The 15431-nt window shown below is 50.0% G+C and overlaps 1 protein-coding gene across 6 annotated transcripts in view; it reads right to left on the reverse strand.

Moving 5' to 3' along the window:
• The window catches only part of NRG2 (neuregulin 2), a 195103-nt gene that overhangs the window by 31861 nt on the left and 147811 nt on the right, over positions 1 to 15431 (reverse strand). For all 6 annotated transcript variants that reach the window (XM_034960613.3, XM_034960614.3, XM_034960615.3 and 3 more), the window contains exons 2-3: positions 8769 to 8940; positions 2251 to 2369 (exon numbers count right to left, since the gene is read on the reverse strand). In XM_034960613.3, coding sequence (XP_034816504.1) covers positions 2251 to 2369; positions 8769 to 8940 — 291 coding nt within the window. The remainder of the gene's footprint in view (positions 1 to 2250; positions 2370 to 8768; positions 8941 to 15431) is intronic.

A 15431-nucleotide genomic window follows, 5' to 3' on the forward strand; every position in this document is an offset into this window, starting at 1 on the left:
CACCTCTGAACTTACCAGTTTTATAAGCCAATAAATAAATCCCTTAAGATAGGCTTAAGTTAATTCTAGTCAAGAAAGTCTTGACTAATAAAATAGGAAGGCCCCAAATCCAAAGTGGATCTGAGAATGTCTGACCACTACAGCAGAGGTGGCAGGTGCTAGACCCCAGACACAGCCCACTTTCCCAAACTTGGGATAGGATGAGAGAAGTAGGAGCTCAGACACCCTCCCTGCTGTCATGCCCAGGCTGGGCCATAGAGGAGGCAGTAAAGACCTTGGAGCAGGTTATAAGTTCTCTTATATAATATTTACCAGGCACCCACTGTGAGCCAGGTGCTGTGCTAGACCCTGAGGCTAGGGTGGTAGACAGACTAGACATAGCCCCACAGAGCTGAAAGACTAAGTGTTTGCCAACTACTTTTACATCGTACAGCTCTATCATTAACTAGGTGTTTGACTTCAGGTGAAATATTTAATCTCTCTGAGCTTCTTATTATTTATAAAATATATCCTGGCTTTGAGTATGGGTTCATGGGATAATGTGGAGCTTGGCTCAATAAATACTGGCTATGATTGTAACTTCCAGGAGAAAGCATCCTCCCTGTTCTCCCCTCTCCTGAGGCTCACAGATTCACTGGGATGGCCACGCCCACAGAGAAAGTTCAGCAATAGCATGAGAGTTGAAGGCTAATCAAAGGCTAGAATTCAAGAGATGCCATCAGAGCATGGTTGGCCAAGGAGTGGCCCAGGAGTGGAGCCCTAGCTGGGAGAGACGCTGCAGTGGGTTGGGATGGTCAAGGAGGAAGAGATGAAGCCATGGCCTCCTCTTCCCACCCCACTCTCCGAACATGGGAGAGGCCCATTTTACAGTAGGAAAGAATGAGGCCAACACATAGTGAGAGAAACTGTCTTGACCCATCCTATGAGTCAGGATGGCACAGGAGCAAGAGTAAGAACGGAATGGACAAGGGACTGACGGAAGTTAGGTTGGAAAGATCATTTAGGCCAGGGTGTTGAGAACAAAGTCCCTGTTCTGTAGTTCTATGGGGTGGGGAACATGACAGGATAAAAGCACCTTAGGAGGCTGCTGCTCTGGTTCAGGTGACTAGGGATGAAACCCAAGCCAGGGTTACCCTTGAGGTATAGTTAGAGCAGAAGAGGCAGGTGTGAGAAAGATCCAGAAAGAAGACTGGCAAGGACATGGAGACTCAGACTTATTAGACACAGTGGCAAGGGAGACCAAGGAGCACAAGGGGCTGGGAGGATGGGGTGTCCCTCACCAGGACAGGAAGACAGGGTCTGAACTAGGTTTTTGTCTGAGGGTCATAGGGCAGAGAGTGTTCCAAGTAGTCTTTTAGACCATGCTAGGTTTAGGGCATATTGGGAGGCTGTCTGGTGGAAATAGAGGCAGGTAATGACAGATACAGGATTATATTCTGTGATGAGCAGGACTGGAAGTGAACCCCAATAAATAGGTAGCCACATGCACACTCAGTCTGTGTGTGTTGGGGGGAGGAGAGTGATCTGTGGGATTTAAGGTACTCAAGCTAGAGTGGAGAGGGCACTGCCTGAGGACAGGTAGTTTTGGCGGAGAGGCAATCTCCCAGTCAAGGGAAAGAACCAGGGCCTGAGAGGGCAGTGCAGCAGGAAGGCAGCCTCTACCCTGAGGCTGGGTCTGCCACTGTAGAGACGAGAAGGTAAGAGGTGCCGTGAGGTCCTGACCTTGCAAGACTTCAAGGAGTGAGGATGGCCTGTCAGGGAGGAGTTTGCCCTCCCTGAACAGAGGCTGCCACCAGGGGCCCCAGGCATCCAAGCTGCCCACCCGTGGCCCAGTGGAGATGGCTGCCTGTGCTCAGGTGCCCAGCAAAGCAACAGGCAATAGGCAGTCAGCTTGCACATGCCCCAGGCCTGCCTCTCCCTGCAGCCCCACTCCTGGCAGCCCAGCCTCCTATAATTGCCTTCTAAAAATATCCTTCCCCCACCCCCACCTCTTGATTTCAAAATATTTAGTTTTCAGGGTATTTAAAATGAGAGCTGGCGGCTCTTCCAGGCCCAGATAACAAAGCTAAACATTTATGCTTCGACTGCATTTCTCTGAATCGGCTGAGATCTAGGGCTTGATATGGCAGCAGCAGGAGGGAGGGGAGTTGAGTGCGAGATGGATCACATGCAGGCCCCAAGGGCTGGGGGGCCACTGGCCCGCCCTGCCAAACCCCTCTAGGACCGTTCCCTCTGTCCGGGCCCACCTACCGCTGTTGACGTAAAGCTGGCCCCGGACGGTGTCCTTCCCCAGGATGTTCTCGGCCTCGCAGACATACTCCCCAGCGTCCTCCACCTTCACCTTGTTGAACTGTAGTCGTGAGTTCTTTCTGGTTAGGGAGGGGATAAAAGGGGGGAGAGGCGTGAGCCAGGGCCGGCTGTGGCTCCCCAGCAGTCACCCAGCGGTTGCCTCTCTCCACAGAGCCACAGTGGCCCTGCAGCTTAGATGGGAAGGAGATTCCCTCCGCCCAGCAATTTCTGGAGTCCAGGTGGGGCACGGAGTCCCTGCAGCTGCAGGGAGCCTTGGGCCCTTAGGACAACACAGGGCAGGACTAGTGGCTGCTCACATGTCCTAAATCTATGATCCCTCACATCCGCTCTTCTAGGGCTGGACCATTGTAACATTCTTCTGGGGGAGTAAAGCCAGGCCCTGTAGGAAGTCACATGGCCACCTCCCTCATTCCCAGCTGCCTCTGCCTCTCCTGGGAAGTGGCAACCTGTCATTCTGGGTATGCAAGACCTGTTCCCAGATACCCGGGAGGGCAGCTGTCCTGACGGATTCCCATGGTGATGGTGCCCAGACTCCTAGTCCAAACCTGGGGCTCTCCCTTGTTCTCAAAATCAGCGCTGCCACTAAGGGGCACTCTGTGGCTTCTCCAAGGGGTTTTTGTTTCATTCATTCATTCAACAAATGTTTACTGAGCACTTCCTGTGTGCCAGGAGCTTGTACACCTTGGGGAACAAAAAGATCCTGGACTTGATCCTCAGGGCCAACCTGGGTGTTCTCTGCTTACAGAAGGGAAAACTGAGTCCTAGAGGGACTTCCTGACTTGCCCAAGGGCACTCGGCAAGGCAAAGGCAGAGGTATGCCAGGAGCTGCAGTTCATGAGGACATGGGCTATCTCTGAGAAAAGCTGGGGCTAGCCCTGAAGCTTTGCACCTAGTCCCTGCATGCTGAGAACTGTGTGGCCAGGACTGGGCGGATCCCCCCAGTACTGTGACTCTAGGGCACCTGGCCTTGGTCCCCCTCTTCTTTCTGAAGCCCCAGCCAAACCTCTCCTTCCTTCTCAGAGTTTCCCTGCACCTACCCCAGGGTGCTTAGGCTCTGCAAGGGCCTGTTCACAGCCCTCACCCCTTCCTCTGCCTCCAAGGGCCAGCACGAGCTCTGGATAAAGCCTGGGATCCCAGTCTGGCCCCCAGGAGGAAGCAAGAAGTAACATGGTAATTTCTGCACATAGTATGATCACCTCCTCTTTTTAGTGCTGAATTAAAAAGCCAGATTTCCAGCCTATGTGTAGTGGGCTGGAGAGATGGGGGAATACGAGGGAGGGCAGTAGAGCCATCATTGCCCTGAGCCTAGGGGATGTAAAACTGAGCTATGGAGCTGATGGGGTAAGGAGGCTGAGGAGAGGCAAGCAGATAGGCTGGGCCAGGGTCAAGGAGACGCAAACTGGCCCACAATCCCTACCTGGGCTGTCTCCACCTCTGATGGGGAGCCTCTTCCCAGGCATCCTGGCATCCTTACCCCAAGGTCCTCCAAACAAGGGCGCTACAAGATGGTCTTGTCTATAGACCCTATTGCTATGGTAATGTCCTTGCTGATGCTGTGGTGACAGCTGCTTAACTATACCATATTCTTCCTGGCTCAAGCTGGTCTCTGTCTCCTTGGCCTGGTGCCGGCCCACAACCCTCTTCTGTCAATTATAGTTTGTTCCCTTCATTAAAGAGAGCCCTGGAGGCCCCTCTGACTAAGACAGCATCTCTTTCCCTGCTCCAGCCAAATTAGATGCCACAAACTCCAGCTTCCCCAGGGTATGGCTTCTCTCACTTCCCTGTGCACACACCAGATTAGCAGGGAAGGGAGATTGCCTGAGGGTCCGGGGGTGGGGGTGTTGATGCACAGGGGACTCAGAGCCAGATTCTCCTTGTCACCCCCCTGGAATTCAGAGGCGCTTCCCTTATACAGCATCATATGTAGCAGGATGTGGCAGAATGTTAAGGAAGGATTCCCCACATGCAGGCATGTGAGACCTGGAGAAGGCAGGCACAGGTCTCTAGGAGTGCCCCTTCCTTCTGAGGAACAAGAAAGAGGCGGGGGACAGAGATAATGACCCTGAGGCTTGCTGCAGATGTCCTAGGTTAGCAGCTGTCTGATGATTTCATAGAAGCCGGCCCCAGAGATGCACACGGGGCTCTGGGTCCTGGCTAAGGGGCAGGGCTCTGAGGGTTTCTCAGCCCCCGCAGGAACTGGAGTCACCACCTTCTCCCTCCTCACTCCCAGCTCCAGGTGGAAGCCTGAGGAGCCAGGACTCTCCTGTCTCCCTGGCAGGCCGGGTGCTGTACTCTGCTCCTGGTGTCCCATCACATGCTGACCCAGGTTTGCCCTGAGATGGTGACCACGCCCTCCCCCCTCCCCCCTACCTCCCCAGCTGGTTCTCTGCTGGCAGGGACAGGATCTGGGCAGCTGTGTCCTCCACATTTTCCTCAGCGCCTACCCCCCCGCCCCCTGCCTGCTCAAGGGGCCTGTTCCAGCCTGCCCCTCATAAACAAGGGAACATGCGATTCTGCAGGGAAGGCCCCGTGCCCAGGGTTTGGGGGGGCAGTTTGCTCCTGGCACAGGAAGGCTTGGGTGAGATGTTTCAGTGCAGTGGGCACAAAGACAGACAGCACCCTCTGAGGAGGGGTCTCTACAGGTCAACAGAGATGCCCAGACAGAGTGCGGCCCGGGCAGGGAGAGTGCTAGGAGGTAGGGGAGCCAGCTGTTGTGTGGGCAGACAGGACAGAGAACATTTTGCCAGAAAGCAGACTCCTGCCACTGCCCCTGGCCCCTCTACTAGGTGAGATGTGTAGTGTAGGATGGGTAGGTGTGCAGGTGGCCGTTCTCTCTAAGTCACTCTGAGGGCGCCTTGGTCGCAGGGAGCCAGAAGTTCTCTATGATGGCCCACTCCTCCACCACTGACAACTCACTGCTGAGAGCCCAGGGGCAGAACAGGGAGAACAGGGAAGTTTCCAGATGCAGCAAATGGGGCAGGGCCCTGAAAGGTAGGGAGCAGGGGGCACACTTTAGACTCTTAGGGGTCCATAATACCCAGGAGGAGAAGACCAGTCCCTGTTTCTGGATTGTTTAGATGAAACTGAGGCTTAACCAGGACAGTAACTGGTTCAGAAGGCTAGAACCATCCAAAAGGTCTCCTGCCCAGTCTCAGTGGGACTCTACACCCAGGAGAGGAGGGCTAGTCCTGCAAGATTCTCATCAGTTCAGCCCTCAGTGTAGAGCTCTCTGTCAGGTTCTATAGCGGAGAAGGGGGTATCTGGGTACAGGGATCCAGGCTTTGAGGCTCTCTCATGCTGGAAGGAGAGACAGATCCCTCTACAAAGCAATGAAGCCATGTCTAAGGCACCATGGGAGGAGACAATGAGAGCTGCCTAGAGGGCTTAGGAAGGTGTCCCAGAGAGAAGACAGTTAAGCTGGGCCTTGGAGAGCCTTGCCAGGGACAAGTGAGGGGAGGAGGGCTGCCAGCATAGGGAACAGCCTGGGCCCAAGTCCAGAGCCATGAAAGGAAAGACCAGCGGCTGAGAGTGTGGCAGTGTGAGGAAACTGCATGGCAGTGACTTGTAGGCCAGGAAGAGGAGTCGGAAGAGCCCCAAGGCTGTACCTGGCATGCAGTAGGCTCTCAAGCTCTGTCTTGAATGGATGATTGAATAGATGTTCCTGTTAGAAAGATCATTTCCCGTCAGACACTCATGGGGGTCAGTGACTCTGTGGACCTCTAGAATTACAAACAAACTGGGTACATAAGCCACATTTTTTTTTCCTGAAGAAAAGGACAAGGTGTCTACCAGATTCTATAGTAGAAGCTAGACTAGAGACTCATGAAGGTAAGTTTTGTTTTGTTCACTGACATATCTTGAGCCTCTAGCAGAGTGCCTGGCACATAGTTGATACTCAATACAGATATTTTAGATTCAGAAATGAATTCTCAGAGGGGCCTGTGGTCCAGAAAAGGTGGGGAGTGGCCAAGAGTGGGACAGAGGAGGAAGGCTCGAGGCAGGGAGGCCAGATAAGAAATGTGCAGGAGGAGGGAAAGAGGCACGACCCCCTGGGCAGACGACAAAGGGTCAGGGGTTGAGCAGCAGAGAGTCTGGTTGAGCCACAGTTGAGAGGGGAACACATGAGGGAGAGAAAGGACTACAGCAGGCAGGGGAGAGGCCAGATTGGGCCTTCAGAATCAGAAATGTCTGTGAGGCATCTCAGGTGTGGTATCTAGTGTCTCTCTGGCAGCATGGGTCTGGAGCTCAGGTAAAAAAGCCATTGTGTCTGGATATGGAGACTTGGGTCTCAGATTCTTAAAGCAACAGGAGAAGGTGAAATCACCCACAGGCGGAAAGGGAGGAAAGAAAATAGTGAGGCCCAAAGCTCAGGAAAGTTCCAGCATTGATGGCAACTAAGAGACAGTGTCCAGACTCACAGCAAGACTAGGAGGAGCACCACAGGGCCCCGGGGAGCAGGTATTCCCAGGCCGAGGCCGCTGAGAGGCCTGGAGGCCTGAGCCAGGAAGTGCAAAGATAACTGGGGTTTCTCCAGGACCACAGCCATCGAGAGGTTGGGATGTAACTGAAGGGCAGATTCCAGCAGGTCAAAGAGTGAGTGGAGGACGAGAGTGCGCAGTCAGTGGGCATGAGGCTAGCTCCCTCAGTGACTTCATATGGTGGTGGAGGGCGGAAGTGAGATGGGGCAACCGCTGGAGGGCCAGGGGAGCAGCAGCGTGGAGGGACAGCATTTGAGAAAAAAAGTCATGGGCGTGGGTTTGTTGGTAGGGAGAGAAAGCTGAAGTTACCAGAGAAAGGAGTGAGTTGGTGGTACCAGGGCTCTGTGGGTGTGTGTGTGTGGTGGGGGGGAATGTGCGGGAGGGAGGGTGAGTATGAGTGTGTGGCACCAGGTAGGGTGGGATGATGATAGGCAGGTTGTAGACATGTTTGGGAGGCATGAGGAGGGAAAGGGGGGCTCTCCTGACTTTCGTCACTGCAGTGAAGTAGGGGAGAAACCATCTTCTAGAAAGAAAGGATAGGAGGGAGACGGGACCCAACTGCCCCAGCTCCAAGAAGCCTGCCCATTCTCTCCAGCTTGGAAGCAGCCTTGGTAGGGCAGTGAGAAGGGGTGGGGTGGTCTCGGAAGGTGGGCTGGGTGGGCAGCCAGAGCTTCTTGCCAGTGCTGTAGACAAGGGACATATAGAACCCCCCACTCGCCACTGGCCATGGCAAGTTCCTTAGGAAGCGGCATTCTTTCAGCCACAAACCTTTGATCTAAGCCAAACTCTTCCTTAATTACATTCTGTTTTCTGCCAGGATCATTTTCTTGAGTGATCAGTTTTACTTCTGCTCCCCATTCTTGGAAGGAGAATCAGAGAACTGGAAGTAACTCCCAGTCCCCTGACTCCTTTAACCTCTTTTACAGGTTCCAGAGTCTGAGGGCCAGAGGCAGGGCATGGACATCCAGCCCCACATGGCAAACCCAAGCAGCCTGCCCAGCCCTGGCCTTCTACCACTTTTTGTTGTGGGCAGGCTGGTGTGCTCTAAAACCATCCTAATTTGCATTTTGTGTGTGTGGTGGGGTGGTGAGGAGGAAAATGACAGCCAGGAAAGGAGTGGTTGTAAGCTATTCTGGGAGGGAGGGTAGAAAAGGTTTGGGAGCTCCTCAGTCAGAGAGGGAAGGCCACTAGGTCCCCGGAGCCAACAGAGCAGACATCAGGTAGAATGCCTGTTTAGCTGGCAGGCAGGGGTTTTCCCCCTTGCTTCTCCTTGAGAGGCAGCAGAGAGGTGGTGGGCTGCCTTGGACTAGCGGCTTCTCTGGTGCCAGAAGCCCCCTGCCTGACCCAGCCAAGATGGAAGACAGGCCATCTCCCATAGCCTAGAGACTCAGGGAACTTCTCTGATTCACTTCCCTGGAGCACTGATTCAGGATTAAAGACAATTCTCAACTTTTAGGGGGAAACCGTCTGAGGAACAGAGTTCTCCAACACCAATCAAAGTGTTGCTCCCTTTTCCCTTACCTAGCTTTCTGACAACTGACAGCTTGCTAAGCTGAGAAACCAGCCCATCATGTGTGACCTCCCAGAGGCATTCTGGAGTCAGGGTCTTTCACCAAAGATTGCCAAATGTTGGGGCTTTCAGACACTACAGCAGGTTTTTCAAGAAGTTTTAGAGATGAGCAGGGTCTTCCACTGATCAAGCTGACTGTGACAGTCAAATTGCCTTCAACTATCCAGAAAAGTTAAAGGCTTAATTCTTGTCTGTGGTCTGCAAGACCCTGGGCCACCATGACCAGAGGGTCCCCGAGCTGCAGGAAGAAGGCTGGGAGTGGCAAGGAAGGGGAGTATGGAGAGGGGCTGGGACTGGTTCCATGGGTGAGTCTGGGGGCACAGCCCTGGCCTCTGCCCAGTTCAGGCCACTCCTTCTCGAGAGGAGGGAGGGCAGCTGCTTGGATGGAGGACAGGCTGGATATTGCTTACCTGCCGTTGCCATATTTGATGCGAATGTCTCGGCTGCGGTTGAGCTCCTTGCCATCCTTGAACCAACGGTAGGAAGGCTGGGGATTACCGGCTGCTGCCTCACACTTCAGCGATTGCTTCTCACCCACCTGTCCTGTCTGGCTCTTCATCTTCTTCAACTTGGGCCGGGTGGCTGTGGGTTACAAGGCAGGTAGGTGAGCACGGTGGTGGTAGGGGCAGTGCCAAGCATGAGTAGTGGAGAGTAAGGGCCACTGTCTTTGGGCTGGAACTGGGGATGGGAAGGGTGATCCTGAGAGCCACCCCTCCTAGTGTCATTTCCTAGTTCAATTCAATAAGCATTTACAATGAGTCTGTGATGACATCAATGTAGTTATAACTTATGGAGAGTTTCCTTCATGCCTTGAATGGTATGAAGCTTTACATTAGCTTATGAAACCTTCACAATAACCCCATGAGCTCACAGCAATGGTTAAACCCACTTACAGATGGGGAAACGGAGGCTCGGAATGGTGAAGTCACTTCCCTAAGGGCAGATGATGGAACTGGGATTCAAACACAGATCTCCTTGACATCAGTGCTCAGGATCTAAAATCATGGGTAACAAGCCATGGGGCTGTACTGGTGGGCTCAGGCCCAATCACGGATGCAAAGCTGCAAATGCCAAGCTGAGAGGCTGTCCCCATTTTTCTTAAACGCCATTCTATTTCCGCATGCCCCAGTCTCCCATGCTTCACTTCCTTGCTCCTCTCCCCACCACCAAAATACAAAACAAAACAAAACACACACACACACACACACACACACACACACACACCCTGAAAGAGAAAGTACTCTCTTCTCAGGAAGATGAAGCTAAGCCAGTGCTCGTGCTGAGGTGTATAACAATTTCCAGTGGGACAGTCCCTTACAGGATACACAAAGCCTTCATGCAGGCTCTCGTTTGGTCCCTGACCTTTGTGAGGCAGTGTCATACTGACACTGATGGTGCAGATGAGACTCAGAGAGGTGAAGAAACTTGCCTGAAGCCACATAGCCAGGCAGCCACAGAGCTGGGACCAAAGCTCAGGTATCATGATTTGCCACGTGTTAGGCTGGTAGCAGGATGGTGTCTGATTTTGTGGTCTTATTTCTCTCTGTGAGATGGTTAAAAGCCTTCCAGTAGCAGAAGGGAGGGTCTGTTGGAGCCAGGGAGTTGTCTGGGAACTGATTGGCCCTGTCTCGGCCATTGGTCCTTTCCCTAGCAACTCAGAGCGCTGACAATGGGCCAGAGCTGGCTCTGGAGAAAGGCAGGCAAGAGGGCCTGGCTAGAACAGGGGTCCCCTCATTGAACTTCACCCTGAGCTGCTGCATATACGCAGGGAGTAGATGAGAGGGGCACAGGGCACAGAGGAAGCACAGAAAGGAAGACTTTAAAAATGTATGACGTAGGCTTACGCAATGATTCTCGTAAAATAATTTTGTTCATTTTAGAAAATTAAAAAATACAGAGGAGTGAAAAAAGAAGAAAACAAAACCATCCTTTGTCTCCATACTCATAAATAACACCTCCCCCCATTTTTAAACAAAATGGAATCAATGCCATTTGTGGATAATAATAACAATAATAGCTAACCTTTGTTAAATGCTCTCTATGTGCCAGGCTCTATGTATTCTTTCATTTAATGAAACAGTGTAACTCTTTCGCCTGGGTGTTAAATATTAATAATAGCATTTCCCAAAGTGAATTCTATAAGCAGGAGTATCTGGAGAGATGAAAACAGATATTACTTGAGAAGAGGGTTCCATGGGAAAATGGGTTTGGAGAGCATGTGGGTTAAGCATAGTTAAAGAAGTATCTATCAACTTCAGTATCGTTCTCTAAGTGGGGGCCTTGAAACCTTTTTTCTTGGAACTCTTGGTAGCATTTCAAGGAAATGAAAGTTATGTGGAACAAATTCTATGACTTATATGTGTATTTATTTGTGTATATATATATATTTCAACAACGATTCCATTGAATATATATATATATACATATATTTTGACAGATATTAACATGATTCAAAATTCAAGAAGTGAAAAGAGGTATATGGATTAAAAAACAAGTCTCTCTCTAACTTCTGGCCACAACCACACAGTTGTCTTTCTAGGAGATAATCAATCTTATCGGTTCCTTTGACCTCCTTTCAGAAATATTTTATGCATATACAAATCCCGCACCCCCGAGTATTCACACACTCAGTTTTTCTTACAGCATCATTTTTCATGGTTGCATAATGTTCCTGTATGGGTGTATCATAACTTATGTAACTGATTCCTGTGTGGAACATTTAGCATGCCCCCTCCCCCTTCCCATTACAAACAACCCCAAAAGAACATCCTTGCAGCTTTATCTTTGCACACACCCCATGTATACTGCTGTATGGGGGAGGATGGCTCTAGACTCAGGCTGTCTGGCTTTCAACCCAGACTTTGCTACTTGTTAGATTTGTGTCCAAGAATTAACTTCATTCGTTTGCGCCTCAACTTCCACAGCTGTAAAATACAGGAGATAAATAATAGCTCTTACCTCTTGGGATGATGGCTGTGAGGATTATATGAGACAATGCATGTAGAGCCTGGCACATAGAGAGCATTTAACAAAGGTTAGCTATTATTATTATTATTCACAATTATTTCCTAAGGCGATCTTCCTAAAAGTGGAATTGCTGCGTCAGAAGGTACGCAATCTTTCTCAGCTTTGTACATTGCCAAATTGCCCTTTGGAAAGGTTGCACCAATTTGCGCTCCCCCCAGTGAATGACAGTGCCTGTTTTTTCCACACACTCACCAACACGAGGTATTATCATGTCTTTAATCTTTGCCAATTAGCTAGGCAAAAGATAACGTCTCTTTGTCGTTTTAATTTGCATTTATTTGATTACTGATGAGGCTGAACATTTTTCATAAGTGTATTGGCCCATTGTATTTCTTCTTTTTGAATTGCCTGTTCATGCATGCAGTCTGTTTTCCTATTGAGTGCTCATCCTAGTGATTTGTAAGAGCTTTTTATAAATATTAAGGCTATTAACCTTTTGCTACAAAGTTTTTTCCCCTCAGTTACCTGCTTTTTTTATATTGCTGGTTCTTCCTCTTCGTCTTTTTCTTTTCTTTTCTTTTCTTTCTTTCTTTCTTTTTTTTTTTTTTGGCACCCAGAGATTCTATGTGCATCAATCTAACAATCTGTTGGACTTTTTGGAACTTCATTATTCTAAGTGTGACTGAAATCCTGCCTTATCTTCCTTCCCTTACCCACCTCCCTCCCTCCTGCATCTGCTCTGGAGTCCCCAGTCATTGCTTATGTTAGGTCTTAACCCTGGATGCTAATCGGAATCACATGGGAAGCTTTACAAGTCAGGTACCTGGGACATATCCTAGGCATTCTGAAGCAGAAGCTGTGAGTGTGGGTTCGGGTTGTGGGTTCTAAAGGGCTCTTCAGGTGTGTTCCTTTATTTTTGGAAATGTAACATACATTCAGGAAAGTGCACATATTATAAGTGTATATAGCTCAATGACTGGTTACAAACTGAACACATATGCACAGGTGGCTTTGTGCTAAGATTGGGTTGACACCTGGTGATGATCTAACCTCTTGGTCAAGTGATGACCTCCAACTAGTCCCTTCTCCTTTCTTATGAACTGGGGACACAACACCGAGAGCTCTTATCAGGTGCTAAAGTTTCCCCTTACCCCACTTGGAGTGTGTTGACTTTTCTTGCAACTCAGAGACAAGGGAACTGCCTGTCTCCACCATCATGAGCCACTTCCCTCCCAACAAGATGGTGGGGGATGGCAGTGGCAGCTGGTGGGAGGAAGCAGGGGTTACTCTACCACCTTGGTTCCTGACATGAGTTCCAGTGCTATATTATGCACTGAGCCTGTGGCCACTGCTTAGTGGTGATGGTGATGGGCTAGGGGGATGTGTTACATAGAGACTGCTCCCAGAAACAGTAGGCATGGCCCTAATTCAGAGGGCCTGAGGAACTGAGAGCTCCAAAGTAATCGCTGGCCACCAATGGAAAACACAGGACCGCATTTCAGATCACAGGGAGCCCACTCCATCTAGTGAGAACCTTGTGTGACTCAGTAGCCATTTCTGGATAGTCCACTCACTTCAGAACAACCCTATCTAGTTCACCTGTTCCTTATTCATTTATTCAGTTCATTCCAAATGAATTCATTCATTCATTCAACCATACCAAGAAATAAGCATCCTACTGTTAGGGAGCCTGAATTTTAGTGAGGGGGACAATAAACAAAACATCAACAGGAAATATGAGACAGTTAAAAAAAAAAAGCAGCTGGATAAAGACCCTAAGGTGGGAATGAGCTTGATGAGTTCATGGGGCCAAAAGAGGCCTATATGGCTGGAAGATAGTAGAAGATGGGCAGGGTCTGAGGGGAGCTTGGAGAGGTAGGCAGGGCCCAGGTTGACATGGGGCTGTGCAAGCCAGGATGAGAAGTCTGGATTTATTTTGTACATTAAAAAAAAACTATTTATGTGCCTACTAGAAATTTTTAAATTACATATGTGGATTGCATTATATTTCTATTGGACAGCCCTGGTTTAAAGGATGACAAAATAAAAATAACCATACATTTGAATCATGCCACGTTCTTTACAGAGTTTTCTTTTATAGCTCTTAACGGTTCCTCGGAATCATCTGTGATGCTAAAAGCCATGCCTCCTGCTCTAGCAGCTGCAAGTCCTGGTCTTTGCTCACAGGCAATCCTAGTTTGCAGTGATTTGAAAGTTGAAAGCCAGGGTTGGGCAAACCTTGTAGGAAAGTTCCTTGGGGTCAGGGGGCAGTGGCAGCAGCTCAGGTGGCAGGAAAGAGAAGAATGTACACCAGATGGCCTCGGAACAATGTCCTCCACATCCACACTCCTGGGCCTAGAGCCCTGCCAGGTTTTCTGTGGCAAAGATTGAGGTGACCTCCCCAAGATGGCCCTGGATTGGTTTTGTAGGTGTGCTGGGAAGTCATTAGAGGCTATAAGTTGGGGGATGACCTGATCTTACTTTCTGCATGTTAAGCTCATTCTTATCCTGAGCCACCATCCTTTCTCTATGCATCCTCTAGCCATTGGATCTAGTACCAGGCCCTGGGGTCATGTGGGATAAGGCTGAGGGGCTGTTCACATAGCAGACATTTGTGCATCCAGAGACAGCTCTAACGGGACCTCAGACATGACTGGGCTAGATCAGCCCCTCACCTAGACACCCTCTCTGAGCTAGGTCTGGTATTGCCTGTTTCTCTTTTACAGCCCAGGGCCCACACTACAATGCTAGTGTATGGGTATAGAGATCATCACACCATGTCTCAAGAATGTCTTGGGGCCAGAGCTGAACCAAGCAGAGGAACAGGCTTCCTGGGATGCATGGGATCTGTCAGGGAAAGAACTGAAGCAATGCAGTGGGCAGGCATTTATCCCCCATTCAGTCGACACTCTGATCCCTACCGCTGCTCCTTCCCCACAGACGGAGGGGTAGGCAGCAAGCTGATGGACTACTTGGGCCCTTGAGTATTGAGCACCTCTCCTTTCCCCTGTTTATTGAATGCCTGCTATGAGCCAGGTTCTGTGTTTGGCCCCAGACAGAAATGATCCGCTGTATATGGAGTAACCACCCCTACTCCCCAAAGAGTTTAGCTTGTCCCCTTCTGTTGTTGTTTTGTTACATAAGAAATTTTTGTTGTGAAAAAATTACACAAGTAAGGAAAAAGAAAAACACATTTAAATCAATTCAATTACCAACAGAGAGAAAGCCACTGTAGGCATTTTCAAATGTCTCCCAAAAGACTTTTCTCTCCAAAATGCTTTATATCCCATTTTTCTCAGTCAATATACATTCAAAACATTTTTCTAAGTCTAGAATCATTTCAGTAGCTGCATAATATTTCATTGTTCAGATAAGCGTATTAGGTTGTCTCCAACGTTCTGCTAATAATAACAATATTGCAATGAATTTCTCCATAAATTCAGCTTTGTGGCTGAAGGGAGGAGCAGCAGTCCTGGGGGTTCATGCATATTTTCTCATGCAGAAAGGGGACCCTCAAAGGTCCAGCACACAGAAGAGTGGACAGATGAGAGGCATCTAGCAAAAGCAAGAGGAAGTTCTGTGTGCACAAGAAAGGGGAGAAAGTTCCCAGCACTCTGCACCCATGGCCATTACTGACACCCTGATCCCTGCAGCAGCTCCTTCCCCAGAGACGAAAGGGGCAGGTGGCAAGCTGATGGCCTACACAGGTTTTTGGGTATTGGGCAGCTCTTCCTTCCCCTAAGGTTTCCTCCTCAGACCAAGCACCCTCTGCTGAGCTCCCATACTCCTTGGGTTTTGGGGGAAGCCCAGAGGCTACTTCATCCAGTTCTCTTCCTCCTGGGACAAGGGTTCACTGGAGTTGAGGTGTGGGGATGTGGGGAGGTCTCCCTTGGCAGCTTTATAAGAACAAGAAGCTCTCTCAAGGATGGCCCAGGCCTCCACAAAAAGATTTTCCTCCAGGATGGGCTCCATAAAACTTTAGGACACCTCCCCATGGTTGCCATGAGTTGGGCCACAGGGTATCCAGTGGCTTCTGCTTCCTATCTCCTGGTGCCAAGCCAGGGCTTCTGGCCTGTATCTGTTTGACAGGCCATCCCCAGGAAGCT

The sequence above is a fragment of the Pan paniscus genome, chromosome 4, assembly GCF_029289425.2.
Source record: "Pan paniscus chromosome 4, NHGRI_mPanPan1-v2.0_pri, whole genome shotgun sequence".
Taxonomy (NCBI): Eukaryota; Metazoa; Chordata; class Mammalia; order Primates; family Hominidae; genus Pan; species Pan paniscus.